The sequence below is a fragment of the Accipiter gentilis genome, chromosome 17 (assembly GCF_929443795.1).
Source record: "Accipiter gentilis chromosome 17, bAccGen1.1, whole genome shotgun sequence".
Taxonomy (NCBI): domain Eukaryota; kingdom Metazoa; phylum Chordata; class Aves; order Accipitriformes; family Accipitridae; genus Astur; species Astur gentilis.
Genome location: NC_064896.1, coordinates 5,094,666 through 5,110,735, shown reverse-complemented (window position 1 = coordinate 5,110,735; position 16,070 = coordinate 5,094,666). Strand labels below are relative to the sequence as shown.

Below are 16,070 nucleotides of genomic sequence, written 5' to 3'. Positions count from 1 at the left end.
CTGGAGGTGAGAAAGCAGCACAAGAACTGCAATGCAAGCCAGGGAAAGCCTGGGCATCCAACACTTGGGGCTGCTCATCTTGCCAAAAGCAACCCTCAGCCCAACTGAAAGCCATTGCACCCAGCTACCCAGCACTGTTTTCTTCAAATTTTGGGCAAAAATCCAGTAAAAAGGGAAGTCAAGCACTGGGGAGGGGGTATAAAAATCATAGCTTCCCCTCTATTCATCACAGCCCGGAATTGTCACAGGCAGGATTCAGGCTGACTGCCAAAGTGGAAATTGTATCAATATATAAATATTAATATATATTTATATTTTTATATATTATATTTATCTTATAGTTATATACCTGGCAAGCTGCCCTGGTGACCTGGCTGCCCGTCTCACACCTCTGCCCCGTGGCCATCGTCACAGGACGCAGCCGTCCCAGCGTTGCCGGAGCCCTGACACAAGGCCCTCTCCGACAGGACCACGCCAGACAAGGTGAGCAGCAGGTACGGAGGATCAGTGTCCTCCCGAGTTTCTGAAAATCTTTGGGGAGAAATCATCTCCCCTTGTTTCCTCCTCCATTAACCTCCAGAGATTCCCATGGATTTTGACTGGAGTCCTGCCAGAGCAGATTCATAGCTCCCGCATGTTATTTTTATGGCCATTTTAATTAAAACCAATAAATTCCGGAGGGGAAGAGGGTCTTCCCATGGTGAAATATGCTTTGTCGAGTTTGCAGCCTCTGAATAAATCAAAACGCCGCCGTTAGCAGCCGCGGCTGTAAATCCCCCCCAGATGGACCCCAGCTCGCCAGGCAGATGAGCAACATGAATTTTCCTCCTCGACAGCCTCAGCATCGCTCTCGCCACCTCGATTTGATTTAAATCCTCTTCTGTGCAGGGGCTGTTTGGAGGGGGCAGAAGAGGCAGCCTCCCCCCGTTATCCAGGATGTGGAGGAGAAAATAATACGAGCTAAGGCAATGGCATGGAGAACTTCCTAAGAGGAGCAATCCCCACAGAAGAGCAGGACTCAAGCCAAGAGAAAGTGTCACTGATAAAATTCAGGGTGCAGAGAGAAGTCCCGGCTGCCCGGGCATCCTCGATCCTGGCTGGGGACTGACTGGCACCAGCGATGGGGGTCAGGACTTGCAGGAGCCATCGCTTCCCTTCACCTGCTGTATGCACGGTCCTCGGGCTCCATGCATGGCAATAGGGTGATGCTTTCCTCTCAGACTTGACCTCCCTACCTCAGTTTCCCCAATTTTGGAAACTACATCCATGGCAGTAGCCCAGCTCAGCAGGCGGAGCAGCAACAACGGCATGCAGGCAGATGAACAGCACAGCCCTTTAAAGATTTTCCATTTGTTTTATGTATTCACTGGGTTTATTTTTAACATTCCAGCTGAAAAAAATAAATAAAGGCTGGAGCTGAGCCGAGAGGACATGTTTGCTGGAACCTGTCAGGATGATTAGTCCTTTGCAGATAACTCCTTGGAAAAGGGTCAGTACGGGTTCTCCGGCCATGCCGGGAGCTGAGCGAAGGGATGAGCCTTCTTCCAAAGAGCTCCTCAGCCACGCTTAAAGCTATTTTGCACTCCCCGATCTGACGTTTCCCTCCCGCCGGGAGCGATCAGCAGCCGGACTGTGTCAGAGCTGTGCAGAGCAGAGACTCGCCGCCTTGCTCTGGGCCTCGGAGGCTGTTTTCACCCCGGGAAGGTGTTTAAAGCCTGTGTGCTGGAGGACACGCACATGCAGGACATAGTCCTCTGCCCTGCCTGGGTTTTCGGTGCCTCCTTGCAGAACCATCACAGGAATGGAAACACCTTCCAGGCAGCGAGGCTGATGCATCTCATGAGGATGCAAAGTGCAGGACCCAAGGCAGATATAGCACATTAAAACCATCCCTGTGTTCCTAATTCCTGCCTGTACCCATCGCACTAGCCTTCCAGGACAAAGCCAGGACCACTGCCACCAAAACCCTTGTACCGTGATGGCAGAAACCCACCACATGTCATTGCTGCCCCCTCGGTCAGCAGCCCAGGAGCTGTTTACCATCTGAACCATCGGATGAATGAAAAGCTATTAATTCCCTCCTAGGTGTTTTTATGAGGCTCTTGATGAAATATCTGCATGCTTTGACACTGCAAGAGCTTCATGCTGGCAGAGCACTACGCACACTGAAAACCCCATCTCGAGGGTTGAACCAGCTGCTGGCCTTTCCTCCATGTCCTGTGTCCCCTGCTCCGTTCCCTCCTGAGCCAAAAGCACCCAAAATTGCAGCAAACCATCCTCCCTGGCCGAGCCAGCTCTGTCCCAGGGCACAGGGCAATGAATGAACCCACCCCCAAAGCAAAGAGGCGACGGAGACACCCCAAACATGGGTTCCCACAGCCCCTGCATCCGCTGGGTCTCCAGGAAAAATAAGGCTCCCGCCTCTCTGCTTTGCAGACCCTGAAAGGGGGGGAGACCCGTCAGAGGAGGGGGGTGGTCCTGCCCCAAGGATGGTAAGCATCCTTGGTAAGGGGAGGGTGACCTTCAGCATCCCACAGAGCCCAGCTCTGCTGAGCAGGCGGTGCTGATGGGTCCGTGTTTGCACCCCCACCCTGCAGCATCCCCCTAAATCCCTCACCCTGCAGCAGCATCCCTCCTGAACCCCCCCCAGCATCCCTCCTAAGCCCCCCCAGCATTACTCTCCAAGTCCCTCTTCAGTATCCCCCCTAAACCCCTCACCCCACAGCAACCTCCCGGATGTCCCCCCAAATTTCCCCCCCCAGCATCCCTCCTAAGCCCCCCCCCAGTGTCCCTCTAATTCCCTCCCCCAACCCCCCACCCCACAGCATCCCTCCCAAATCCCCTCGCAACAGCTCCCCAAACCCCCTCAGCATCCCCTAAACCCATCCAGCACCCCCCACCCCCCAGCATATGGGGGGAGAAAAGGCAAAGGGGGGAGGGAACAGGAATTGGAGGAACCTCAGCTTTGCTTTGGGGACGAGGGGGCTGTTTGTGTCCCCCCCCTTCTTCCAGACAAAGAAAATCCAAACCAGCCATAGCACCGAGATAGATCGCACTCCCCTTCGAGCCCGGAACCCCCCCGGGATGCTCGGGGCCTCCCCCGCAGCCCTCGCTGGCTCCGAAGGAGGGCGGCAAGCAGGGATTGGGGGGGAAGCAGGGACCGAGGGGGGGGACACACACAAACAGGGATTGGGGCGGGGAAAGCAGGCAGGGATGGGGGAGAGGCAGGGATGGAGACGGGGGGGGGGGGGGGGGGGAATGCAGGTAGGGAGCTGGGAGGGGGGGAGAAAAGCAGGGAGGAAGGGATGGATGGGGGGAGGCAGGCAGGGATGGGGGGAAAGAGAGACGGGAAGGGAGACAAGGACCTGTCGGGGGGGGGGGGGGGGAGGCAGGAGTGGGGGCGGGGGGGGCGACAGATAGGGAGTAGGGGGGGAGGGTAGCAGGATAGCAGGCAGGGAGCGGGGGGAACAGGCAGGGACGGGGGGGGTGCAGGCAGGGAGCTGCTGGCGGGAGGTGGGAGGCAGGCAGGGGTGGGGGCAGGCGGGTGGGCAGGGCCGCCCCCGGCCCCACGTGGCTCGGGGGACACGCCGGGTTTATAAAGCGTCCCCGGCCACCGCACGGGTGCGGGAGACGGCGGCGGCGGCGGCTCTTGCCGGGAGCGGGATTCGAACCCGCGCCTTTCGGATGCGCCCGGTAGCCACGGCGGGGCCGCGGCCGGCAGCGGGTCATGGAGCTGCCCACGGAGCTGCCCACGGAGCTGCCCACGGCTGCCGCTACCACCTGGGGCAACGGGACCGCCTGGGCCCCCCTGCCCGGCCACGGGGTCAACGAGACGGGGCCTCAGCGGGCCAAGAACGCCACGTCCATCCTCATCGCCATCGTCATCACCGCGCTCTACTCCGTGGTGTGCGTGGTGGGGCTGCTGGGCAACGTCCTGGTCATGTACGGCATCGTCAGGTGAGAGCGGGGTGCCCCGGCGGCACCCCACGCCGGCCTCGGTCCCGGGGAGGGCGTGAAAAGGGCGAGCGAGGGAGCGTGGGGAAGGCCGGGGGCGAGAGGGGAGCGTGCGTGGGGGGGCGAGCGTGCACCTTGGGCGAGCGTGCATCGAGTGCGAGACGGCAGCTGGAGCCGGCGTGCACCGGGATGAGTGCGCACCACGTGCGAGATGGCAGGAGAAGCGAGCGTGCCCCGGGACTGGGTGCGCACGGTGTGCGAGACAGCAGCAGAAGTGAGCGTGCACCAGGGGTAAGGCAGCAGCAGGAGCGAATGCGCACCAGGACCGAGCGTGTGCCGTGTGTGAGACAGCAGGGGAAGCGTGCACCGGGGATGAGTGTGCACGGGGTGTGAGACAGCAACAGGAGCGAGGGTGGGTGTGCACCAGAAGCTTGTGAGCAGGTAGCACCGAGATGGGTGTACCCGACGGGTGTGATGTGTGTGTGAACGGCGTGTGTGCGAGCACACACGTGAGCGGGGGGTAACCAGATGCTGTGCGGGAGGAAAAAGCAAAGACTGCGTGTGCATGGAGCAGCGCCGGGGTTGCACGGAAGCCGACGTTTGGGGGAGAAGCTGGGGGGGACATACCCGACCCCAGCAGCTGCGTGTTCCTCGCCCCTGCGTGGGGAGCCGAGGGGAAGAGGAGCCGCAGGGCTGGTCACATTGCGGTTTGGGAGAGGCGAGAGGCTGGCAGGGTGTTTCTTTCCAACGAACAAATGGCAAGAGCTGCCCTATTCTCAGGGAGGGTCCCGAGCCCCTCACGCACCCACCCCACAGCCAGGGGAGAGGGGCTGGTGGGCTCCCACTGGTACCTACTCCACTCCGTCCCTGGGACCTGAGATGCACAGAGCACAAATTACCCACCCCAGCCCATTCCCAGCTCCACCGCGAGCTCCTGTTCGTGCCGTCGGCACCTCCCGCAGCCGGCTGACTCCTGCTTTTCTCTAACAAAGAGCAGGAGCCCGCATTGCCCAGCCCCAGCTCACACCACGGCCGAGCTGTTCCCCAGCCCCCCCAACACCAGGTACCAGCTCCAGCAGCAGACACCCACTCATGTCCCAGGGGAACCCCGAACCCCGCTTTGACTCCATCCATCCAGCATTGCAGTGGGAAAGCAGGAGCCAGGGCAGGACCTTGGCTGGCAGAGGCACCTCTGCCGAGGTTTCCTTGGGCAGGGAGGGGGTCTGCTGGGTCTCTGCACCCCAGGACAAGCAACAGGACCCCAATGCTCCCCTTTTCAGTAGACGGGGCACAGTGAGACGCTGCTATACCCAGCCCGGTGCTTGTGCCGGGGTGCAAAATTTCCTGCCCCTTTGTCCGAGATGCTGGTTGATGCTGTCTGGGTAAGATGGGTTGACATGGCCAAGGCTGCTGTTAATATGGGACAATAAAGCCAAGTCTTGCAGACCACAGGACCACCACCCATGGCCCCCAGACCCCACTGGCAGCGGAGGCAGGAGCCGCGCTCATCGTCACACCATTGTCGGCGACGGCACAGAGACTTCGCCACCTCCAGCCTGGCAGGAGGGAGCAGGGGGTCTCGCTGGGTGCCTGGGCTTCACAGCACCCCCTCCCACACCGGAGAGGACTTGTCCTGGGGGGCCCAGGATTCATGGGGTTAATCCCAGTTCCCATTGCCCCAGGGAGGGGTTGCTGTAACTCCAGCCGGAGCCAAAACCCTGGGGCCAAACCAGAGCTCGTGGCTGGATTTAGGCAAACCCCCCAAATCCTCATTTTTAACCATTTCCACCCCCCCACCCCCCCCAAGCACTTTCAGTCCATAGCGATGGTTACAGGAGGTCAGCACAGCCTGGCACTGCCTGCGCACGAAATAAATGCGGTGACTCACCGGGGGGAAGGAAACCAGCCTGAAACATGTCCATGAGCCACAACAGACTGCCCATCACCCTTGCGCCTGGCTCCCTGCTCTTTGGGTAGCTCTGCTGTGTATTTTCCAGCATCCGAGAGGGTGGGCGGATGGGTAGCGGGACGGGGGTGTCACTCTCTGACCCTACCCAACTGGATGGGATTTTTCATCCACTCGAACTAGCTTTAAAAATCAACCTTAGACTGAAAAAGCAAATTAAGGTAATTGTTGCAGAGACATACGCCACATACGGTGTCAAGGTGAAGGATGAGTGTTATTAGACCCCCTCCAGCTGGTTCTGCTCTGTGAGAAGAGGGAAGGCATTTTAAAGAGAAAGCTTTAATGTTCAAACAACATCCTCCCTATTTAACTCACTAAGTAACCTAACGTTACCCATGCTTTAGAAAGCCTGACTCTACAGCATCCACAGGTCCCATCGCCGTGGTTTCTAGCCCCCCATTTTCCAACCCACCAGCTGATGCTGGAATTAAAGACATCTCCCAAGGAATGAATAAATGCCGTCCTTCGAGTACCTGCGACTGGAGGGGCTGCGGACACACACGGAGCCCAGCACGTGCCTTTGCCCCTTATGTGGCCGAGCCCACGTGGAGTTTCACAGGGGTTCGTTGGCAGAGTTCCTCCACGTTGGCAGGGTTTAGGCCAGGACTAGGTAGGCTCCACCAAACCCATGTCCACGCACGATAGGGCTGTGAAATGGGATCAGCTCAGGTTCAGACCTCACTGCCGGGAAGATGCTGGGCATTTGCCTTGCGGCCCTGGGGACACCTCCCAGTGTCATGTCCCACCACCCTTAGGGCCCATGCAGGTGCCTGGGCAGCCTGCAAGCATGGCTGGAGAGCATCCTGCGGGGCTCAGGGACCTCGGGGTCCCTGGGGATGCAGCGCTGAGGATGCCGCAGAGCCCGTGCGTGCCAGGGAGCAGGTACACGTAGGATCCTGGTCCGCAGCCCCCAGCTGAGCTCCCTGAATGGGCAGCCGGCACCCCAGAGAGCCGAGCACAGCCGAAACCCAAAGCACTTCTTCTTACCCAGAGCAGCCGAAAGCCAGCCGTGTGCCCAGAGGGAGCTCAGCCTGCTCAGCACCCTCCGTCAGCAGCTCTGATGGAGACCGGTGCTGCAATTACCACTGCATTGTCAGGAGCTTTTAAAAATACCCCTGGAAGCAATTTGCAGCTGCGAGCTCAGGCTTGCGAGTGCCCATGTCCCCGCAGAGCCCATCAACCCCCCGCCAGCTCCCGCACAGGCTGCAAGGGCATCCTTATGCTGGGCGCAGGTTTTGTTAAGCCAGGCTCTTTAAGGCGGTGGCTTTTAGCAGCTCCAGGAGTTTTGCAAGTGGTTTCTTTCACTTATTTATTTTTGGAGAGGTTTGGAGAGCTAAGGGGTCCTTACCTGGGAGTCCAGTTGCTGGCATCGCTGCTGGAATGCAGAGCCGCCCTGCGCTCACTCCATCACCTCCAGCCTCATCTCTCCCTCAGCACCTTCCAGATTGTTTCGTTCAAGTGCATAACTTCCCAATCAAGGCGCTCACTTAATTGCGATGGGTTTGGCAGCCCGGGGAGCTCCATCAGCAGAAGCGGCCGGTTTGATCTTCTGCGCGTGATAAACCTCTTTCCTGCTGCATCGGCTTCGTTTGCAGCTCGGGGAGTCACCAGGATTGACCCCCCCCACCTGTGCAGTGGGTTTGACCCTCAGCCCAATCCTGGAGGGGGCTGAATCCTGCCCTGAAACCCCAGCTCTGGGGGCTAAATTTTCATCCCCATCATCCCAGTCATCCCCATTGCTGCTTTGCCCTCACCAGCACAGCCCCATCCTGCCTGGGGAGGGGGCTACAGCCCCGGCCCCCCCAGCCTTCCCACCCCTGGCACATCTGGCAGGGGGTTGGGGAAGCGCTTACCCAGCACGGCCAAGCACGCCTAGCAGAGCACGGCGTGAATAACTGATTTTTTCCACTTTACTCAAAAAGCAGAGATCAAAGAAGTGTGAGTCTACCTGAGACAACTATTTTTTAATCTAGGTGAGGCAAAACCTGACAATAACACAAATTCTCAGCTTTTTGTTTAATTTGGAATGAAACTTTTCTAGGAGATGCATTTGCAAAAGAGCTTGGAAAATAAAAAGAACCGAGAAGGACTTTTCAAAGAAAAGACATTTTTTATGCCATATTTAACATTTTAAAAAGTTCAATTCAAATATTTCCACCCTTGAGCAGGGGGCTGCCATTTGCAGCCAAAGGTGAACAAGGAAGGAACACTCTTGGTGCTGGATGCTGGTCCGAGCTGCTATTTTCTCCCAGAGAGAAATCGTTTTTGCAGCTTCCACCTCCCAGTTCTACTGACAGCATAACCCGATGGGTCTCTGTCCCTGCTGGCACAGTCTCCTGACCCTGCTGAGATGGAGAAAAGGATAAAGAGAAGGGAATTGATATTACCATTGAGGCCAGGAACCTCTTTCCTACACCAACCCGCTCTCCTGGTCTCTAGCCAGGGCAGCAGAGCAGCAACCATCTGAGATGGGCGCTACTCAATCCCCTCACTCCAATTTACCCCAGGTACCCCGTCACACGATGGGGTTCTTCTATGAGCGATGCCAGTTACCTTTTCATTTGGCAATCAAGGCGTCCCCCCCCATGCACCAGGGCTGAATTCAGCCCCCTCTCTGTCTCGGGCTGAACCTCACCCCGGAGATATTAGGGGCAGGTTTAGCCATGCAGAGAGATGCTTGTGTTCAAACTGACACTTTTGTTAATTAATTAGGGTGCATCTAAATGAGGCTGGGGCTGCGGAGGATGCTCTGAGCAATGGGAAGGGAGTGCAGGCGTAGCCCTGACCTCAGTAAACAACCGGAGGGTGCCGCAGAGCCGCCCCGACCCAACCCCAATGCATTGCCCTTTGGGGACCCCCGACAGCCCCTTCGGCAGCAGGGATGTACATCCATTTCAAACCAACCGCGCCATTCAAAGCATCGCCTTGAGCAACACCTGCAGGGCTGGATGCTCGGAGGACACACACTCATTCATCCCCGCCAGCCTCGGCGCCCACCGAAACGATGCCTCATCACTTCAGGAAGGGTTTCGGCACTCACGACCGGGCATTTCTCTTACTGTGATGTGACAAGGACCAGAGCTGGTGTGCCAGCCATGGGTGGCTGCAGCCCTTGCCAAACACCCCGGGGGAAGCCACGTGCCGTGGCCGAGGCAGCCAGGCTTCCCCAAAGGCTCTAGAGCTCTAGCCTGGCTAATTGGGCCGCTTCCAGATGGCCTGTTTCCGGGGGTAATCGATCCAATTTCTGCAAGTAAGCTCAACAGGGAAGCAAGCTAGATAATCACGATTTACTGGGTGGAAAATCAGATAAAGGAGATTTCAGGAGGTAAAGGACATTGCGCAACTGATTCAGGGAAATGGAGTAAATCGATTTAATTGGAGAATTGATTTCTCTGCAAATTTCCTCAGATTTCCTTTGAATAAAGGCAACCACGGGAATGAGTGTCACCTCCCCGGTCAGGTAACGGATAACGGCTTCGGCAGGGTCCAAGCCGTGTTGTGCAGGTGCTCGATAAGGTCCCAGCTCAGCATGTGTCAGTGCAACCCCGTGCTCAGGCACCAGGACTTCAACACACACTAAACCCTCGTACGAACACAAGTATTTTCTCAAGGTGCTCCCTGGTCCATCTAGAAAGGTGCTGAGCACAGCGGTGCTGCAGAAAGCCACATTACAAGCCCGTACCTTTGCCCACCACGGGTGATGGCACTTTGTGAGCAGCCAGAGAAAGCCGGGCTCTGCCCCCTCATCATCATATTGGGTGTGCACACACATACTTGAGCACGGTAAGCCAGCCCTGACCACCTGTAACGGCTCCCTTCTCTGCCACCCCCAGGTACACCAAGATGAAGACGGCCACCAACATCTACATCTTCAACCTGGCCCTGGCAGACGCGCTGGCCACCAGCACGCTGCCCTTCCAGAGTGCCAAGTACTTGATGGAGACCTGGCCCTTCGGGGAGCTGCTCTGCAAAGTCGTGCTCTCCATTGACTACTACAACATGTTCACCAGTATCTTCACGCTCACCATGATGAGCGTGGACCGCTACGTCGCCGTGTGTCACCCGGTCAAGGCCCTGGACTTCCGCACGCCGGCCAAGGCCAAGGTCATCAATGTCTGCATCTGGGTGCTCTCCTCCCTCATCGGGGTGCCCATCATGGCCATGGCAGTCACCAAGTCAAAAGGCAAGTGGCTTCTGGGGAAAGATCCCCTCCTTTCCCATCTGTCCATCCCGGGGTGACCTGGCAAACCCAAGGCACGTGGTCCTGTAGCAGGTTTGAGCTCAGTGATGGGCATCCCTCCATGGGACCATGAGCATGCCCTGCCATGGAAAAATCATCACAGTGTTATTTTCCATCTTGGCTGCTGAGGTTGGAAACTGTCCCAGAAATTGTCCTCCCCCTTCCCCATCTCCAGTGCAACCAGTGCCTCTCCCCAGCTGCTGGGGTACAAATCAGTGCAAACCACCCTCAGTGGTATTGCAAAGTCCCCAGCTGGACCACGCTAAGCTCCGCAGCTCCTGTGTGAGGACACCAGCCCTTGGCTGCTAGGAGAGCTCTGGGCATCTTGAGGAAGTGGACAGGTTTCAGTGGAAGGTGACACGGGGTCGTGGCCACGATGGGGGTTGGGAGGAGATAGCGTGGGGATGGCCCAGGAGGCTCTGCAGGGACCAAGTGCCTGGGTCACTGCACCCACTACATCCCCTCGGCACCCTGTGGGCAGGGGACTGGTGGCACAAAGCTCCTGGGAAAGAGCTGGCAGGTGGGCACGCATCTCCTTGTGTTTTTAACAAGCGTTCACATGCCTAGCCGTGACCCAGCAGAAGGCAGGCAGTATTCATAGCAGACGCTCTACCGGCTCCCTCTTTGATCGTCCTCTCTCCTACAGACGGGATGGTGCTGTGCACGCTCCAGTTTCCTGATCCTCCCATCTACTGGGACACTGTGACCAAGATCTGCGTCTTCATCTTCGCCTTCATGGTCCCCATCTTGGTCATCACCATCTGCTATGGGCTGATGATTCTTCGACTGAAGAGCGTCCGCCTCCTCTCGGGCTCCAAGGAGAAAGACCGCAACCTGCGGCGCATCACGCGCATGGTGCTGGTGGTGGTGGCAGCCTTCATCATCTGCTGGACGCCCATCCACATCTTCGTCATCGTCTGGACGCTGGTGGACATAGACAAGAAGAACCCCTACGTGGTGGCCAGCCTGCATTTCTGCATCGCCCTGGGTTATACCAACAGCAGCCTCAACCCCGTCCTTTACGCTTTCCTGGATGAAAATTTCAAGAGGTGTTTCCGAGAGTTTTGCCTGCCTTTCCGAGCACGCGTGGACCAGAACAGCTTCTCCCGTGCCAGGAACACCACGCGGGAGCGCATCTCCACCTGCACCCCTTCTGAAGCCCGCAACAAGCCGGCATGACTAGACGTGGGCAGCCTCCAGCGGGGCTGCCGGGGCCACGGAGGGGACGACCTGCGCTCAGAAGTGACCCAGGTCACCACCACGGAGCTCTAGCAGAGCGGTGGCCCGGGCACTGCTCCGTAACACCGCTGGGTTTATGTTCAGACTGACAGCAAGTGACTGCAAAGACTTTTTTTCATCCTGGAGAACCAGGGATGGGGGAATTGGGACTCACCAAGCAATGTAGGGAGAGGACCAAAACAAGAGGCAACCTGGGCAGAGCTGCTCTGCTGCTGCTTCCACCGTGGCCGGGGACAGCCGGCAGCTCCATACACCCAACAAGGGCTGTCACCCTCCGACACACGGCTATTGGCAAAGCCTAAGCATCGTGGGACACCATGATTGCAGTGACCAGGTGCTTCTTCTCCTGCATGGGCCAAGATGGCACCACAGCCCATGGCAGGAGGGGAAACACTCCTGTGGCAAAAGGGAGCTGTGCCGGGGGTTGATGCCACATCATGGGACTTCACTCCATCCCCCTCTGAGCTGTGTCCAAAAAACGGCCAGAGATGGGAAGAGAAAACGATGCCGCTTCAGAGACACTGTTATCAAAGAGCTCCAGATCCACAGTAAAAATTTTACTGGAGTCCTTCACATAAGAACTGCCGCGGAGGACAACTTTCTACTGTTAATGTCATTACTGTATTATTTAGAGACCTCTGACTGCAGCCGTAGTCACAGATGTGATGCTGGGAATTCGGATACGGCCAGGGGACGGGTCAGGGGATGAAGCAGAGCACATTCCAATCTCACCCTGTGTCCACGTGGCAATGCCAAATTCCCCTGGCCCAGCATCCATCAGGGTGATGGGGAACCGCTCCTCACCCATCTGCCTCCAAAGACAATTAAACGGGAGAAAGATCTCATTAAGGGAGCAACTGTGGGGACTTGAGGAGTTTCTCACAGTGCTGAAGCAATTAGGATGGACTAACGGGCGGTGCTGCGAGGTCTCTTCCTCCCCTGCCCATTAGGTGAAGGATGAGCAACAGCGCTGCCCACATTTCCTTTAGCAAAGCCAAAAGGGATAGGATGGGGTATTTTTTTTGTAGGAGATGGGAAAAACATCACCATCATTTCATAATTCCCCAAACAGGGACAGAGGTTGTGCAAGCACTGAGAAAGGACGCACAGCCTGCGAGAGGCAGAAATTTTGGGATTTCATGCTCAGCACTCATCTGGATGGAGCAGCCATCCCTCCGAAGAGGCGGCCGAGCTTGAAGGCAGGGCATCCTGCAGGAGCCACTGGCCAGGGACCTCTGGACCACATTATCTGCTGCTAAACGATGACTGATGGGTTCTCCCAGGCTTCCGCTCCCTGAACGCCCCCGCCAGCCCCACGCCGGCTGCAAGCGGCATCCGGGAGCCGCGACTTTTCCTTCCTCTCACCTTCCCACTGCCGCGGCTGCAGCCGGGAGGTCAAACGACCTGAGGAGGAGGAGGCTCAGAGGGAGCAGTAATAGCATTTAGTGGACAAATTGATGCAGCTGGAGGAAGCAAGCAAGTGCCCGGGTGCACCTGGGGCTCGTGGGCTGGATGGAGAGTCTGGGTTGTGTCTCTGGTTTTTCCAGTTGCATCAATTTAGCCTAATAAAGGCCATTACCTCTCCTTACCAGTCCAACGTTTCTCCAGAGCCTGTGGAAATTGCAGCCTCCCCTTTAGGAAGGCAGAGCTGATGAGGCAGCCAAAACCAATTTCTTTTTCAAAGGAATCAAACAGGATGAAATTGCCCATTTGGATCTCAAATGAATTGCCACCAAAGCATGCAAAAGCGATCCTCATCTGCCTGCACCGTGTCCTCCCGGCCTGAGCAAAAGTCCCTTGCTCAGCGTTGCATCAACCTGGACATCTCCAGCTCCTTGGGATCCCTTTGCAGGCATGGATGGAGTCCTGGACCACTGGCAGGGCCACGCTTGGTCTCCTCATCCTCTGCTGCTGCAAGCCTGGCTGCTCATAGAGCATCGGGTGCAGGAGGGTGAGCAGGATTGGCTCCAGGGCACGAATTGGGCGAAAACCCCCAGGGTCCCGAGAGGCTGAGCTTTGGCTCCATGAGAAGAGAGACTAAGGTTTCTAAGGTGGCCCTCTGACCACCCTTCAGCTCTCCACCTCCACCCGCCCTGGGGGCAAAACCCTCAGTACCATGTGGTGGGAAAGGCTCTTGGTTTGGAAGCGAGGTCTTGGCAATGGTGGGATGTCCCAGCAGGGCTGGATGTCCCCGCAGGGATGGGATGTCCCACGCTGTAGACCAAGACATCTTGGGTTTCACTCCAGGCTTCAGTATGAAGCTGAATTCTGGCTTGATATCTCAATTTGGGGGGCAACCCCCAAAAATGTGATGACCCAAAATCATTGAACTCTTTAACCTGCCTTAGCCAGTGCCTCAGCGTCCCCTAGAAACACCGATCCTGTGATCAAGTCTGGTAAAGACATGAACGAGAGCAGCGTTTCCAACCGCAGCAGCTGCTGAGAGCACAGCGAAGAAACTGGGGGACATGGAGGAGGTGAACCCCACCATCCATGGATGGGGCATCTCTGCCCCAGCGCAGCCCCTTTGAGGACACGCCATCGTGTTGGGGGGGACTGAGCCGCAAGTGCCGGGGGCTGTGGGTTGGCTTGGGACTCCGTGGGCAGCTCCCCAAAGCTCAGCCACCCCATTTCCCATCTCCACGGAGCCTTTTTGCCAACTGCCAAATTCCCACTCCGCTGGGAAATGTGCCTGCGATGGCCTTAAAGCGGGTTAAAAGGCTTCAAGTCATTATTTTTTAAATGCAGCCACACTTGGGCAGAGCTCAGAGCCTAGGACACAGAGAGGATCGTGGCTTTTCTTAGCTTAGGTTTTGCTGAAGAAAAAAAAAAAAAAAATATTCCTGGGGAAAAGGGGATGCTGATGACAAACGCCGCACCAGAGCCCTTGCGATGACACCGACCTAGAGCATCACCTGCCTGCCCATTTCAGCACCATCCCAGCAGGCACCCGAGGGCTGATCCAGCTTCTCCGCGCAACGGCAACCCCCCAAAAACCAGCTCCACCAGCCCCTCGTTTGGGTTGGGAAACGGGGGTCGAATCCTGACCCAGGGAAACCCCACTGGGAGCTTATATCTCCCCATGCAGAGCCATGCCGCAGCTGGGACGCTCGGAGGGCTCTCTCTGTATACTTATATATATATATATATATGTATATCTCTCTGTCTATAGCTGTATGAAATTAAAGTGACCACGGGTCACCCCATCCCGCCCTCACCCCCCCGCTAAAGCAGCCCCCTGCTACCTGGTGTGTGATGGAGCCCGGGCTCCTGCTGAATCCGCCGGGTCCGCAGCACCAGCCGGGACTTTGCAAAGTGCTTCAGCCAGTATTTCCAGCTCCAGCCCTCATGATTTTGGGCTTTTGATGGCATTTCTGTATAAGAACCGTGCTTTCTAAAAAAATAAATAAAATAAAATGAGAGATAGCAAGCAGTTTCCAGCTCTTCTTTGACTCTCAGGCACTGCAGATGAGCAGGGTCTGGCTCAGGGTGGTGTTTTGGGGAGTGATGGGAGAAGAACTACCTCTAAATTCAAGTTTTAAAAACTCTCCCGTACTGGGAAAAACCCACCTTCATAAAACCCCGAGCCCCTTTTAGCTGAGGTTATTTTGCAAGCCCCGGTAACTAAAAGCCTTTGCACCGCACTGGCGGCATTCGAGGCGTCCCTCTGCTGCTGGTCGTCAAGATATAGTTTTATTTTAATAGCCCAGCAGCTCAAACTCAGGTCCAAATTACATTTGTAATTTAAATGCAAATGAGGATTTAGTGAAAACGCAATGGAAAGAGGTGTTTGAGCCTGTAACTCCACTCTCGCTTAATGAGACTTTGGATTTTACAGTATTTATTACTTCTGCCATGTAGATTTGTGAAGTATTTTGTGAGTTCCCAAAGAATGGGGAAACCGTAAAGAACACGGGGTGGATGCAAAAACCAGATTTCCAGCCTGGATGTGATTTGTAGCAGGGGCATCGCTGCTCCAGCACCCCTCCAAGACCCCGCTCCATCATCCAGTGCCCTCGGAAAACAAATCCAGGCACCGACTCCAGCGATTTCACAGCCCAGTTAAACCAGCAGCCAGCCCAGTGAATAATGCAGTGACGTGTGCCAGCACACGGGAGCTGCCACGCACCTACAAGCTATTTCCAGGGCCCGTCTTTGCAGTCTAATAACACATTTGCTACTGCAGAAAACGTTCTTGGGAGTTTTTTTTTTTTTTTAATTAATCCACCAAATAATGAACCCTAACGTAACAGGCTTTATTCTTACACGTGTGATTAATTATGAAGCCGCCTGTTTCTTTGTCTGCACCGCAGGTTTAGGCTGACTTCGTAATTGCATTATTATGCATATGGAAATGAGTAAATCTGGCTTTCCTGGCAAGGACGCGGGTGATATCTCCCACCACCCTTGCTCCGGAGCAGCCTGGGGTGGATTCAGGCTCTCAGCCCTGAAGAGATGCTTTTTGACTTGCAATTCATCATTTAAAAAGAAAAAAACCCCACTATGAATAATTACTAAGGCTTCCCCCCCCCCGCCTCCTTTCATAGTTACAAATTCTGCTCAATTTGTGCTATTTTATTCCCTGCACAGGCGAGACTGGGAAGAACACGCAGAGCCCAGGGACCGGCCGTGGGGGGGTGGTTGGTGTCCCGTGGGAGTGCCGGGGCGCTT

The 16,070-nt window shown here is 56.3% G+C and overlaps 1 protein-coding gene across 1 annotated transcript; it reads left to right on the top strand.

Moving 5' to 3' along the window:
* The first annotated feature begins 3,552 nt into the window (after positions 1-3,552).
* On the top strand, positions 3,553-11,948 carry OPRD1 (opioid receptor delta 1). The gene is made up of 3 exons (XM_049820073.1): positions 3,553-3,957; positions 9,754-10,103; positions 10,807-11,948. The coding sequence occupies exons 1-3, from the start codon at positions 3,728-3,730 to the stop codon at positions 11,337-11,339; spliced, it is 1,113 nt and encodes a 370-aa protein (XP_049676030.1). The 5' UTR covers positions 3,553-3,727; the 3' UTR covers positions 11,340-11,948.
* Positions 11,949-16,070: the final 4,122 nt, after the last annotated feature.

Excerpts from the sequence above, each read along its gene's own strand:
- OPRD1 (XM_049820073.1), top strand. The coding sequence starts at position 3,728 with ATGGAGCTGCCCACGGAGCTGCCCACGGAGCTGCCCACGGCTGCCGCT. Across the intron at positions 3,958-9,753 it reads GTCATGTACGGCATCGTCAG|GTACACCAAGATGAAGACGG; the intron begins GTGAGAGCGGGG and ends TGCCACCCCCAG. Across the intron at positions 10,104-10,806 it reads GGCAGTCACCAAGTCAAAAG|ACGGGATGGTGCTGTGCACG; the intron begins GCAAGTGGCTTC and ends TCTCTCCTACAG.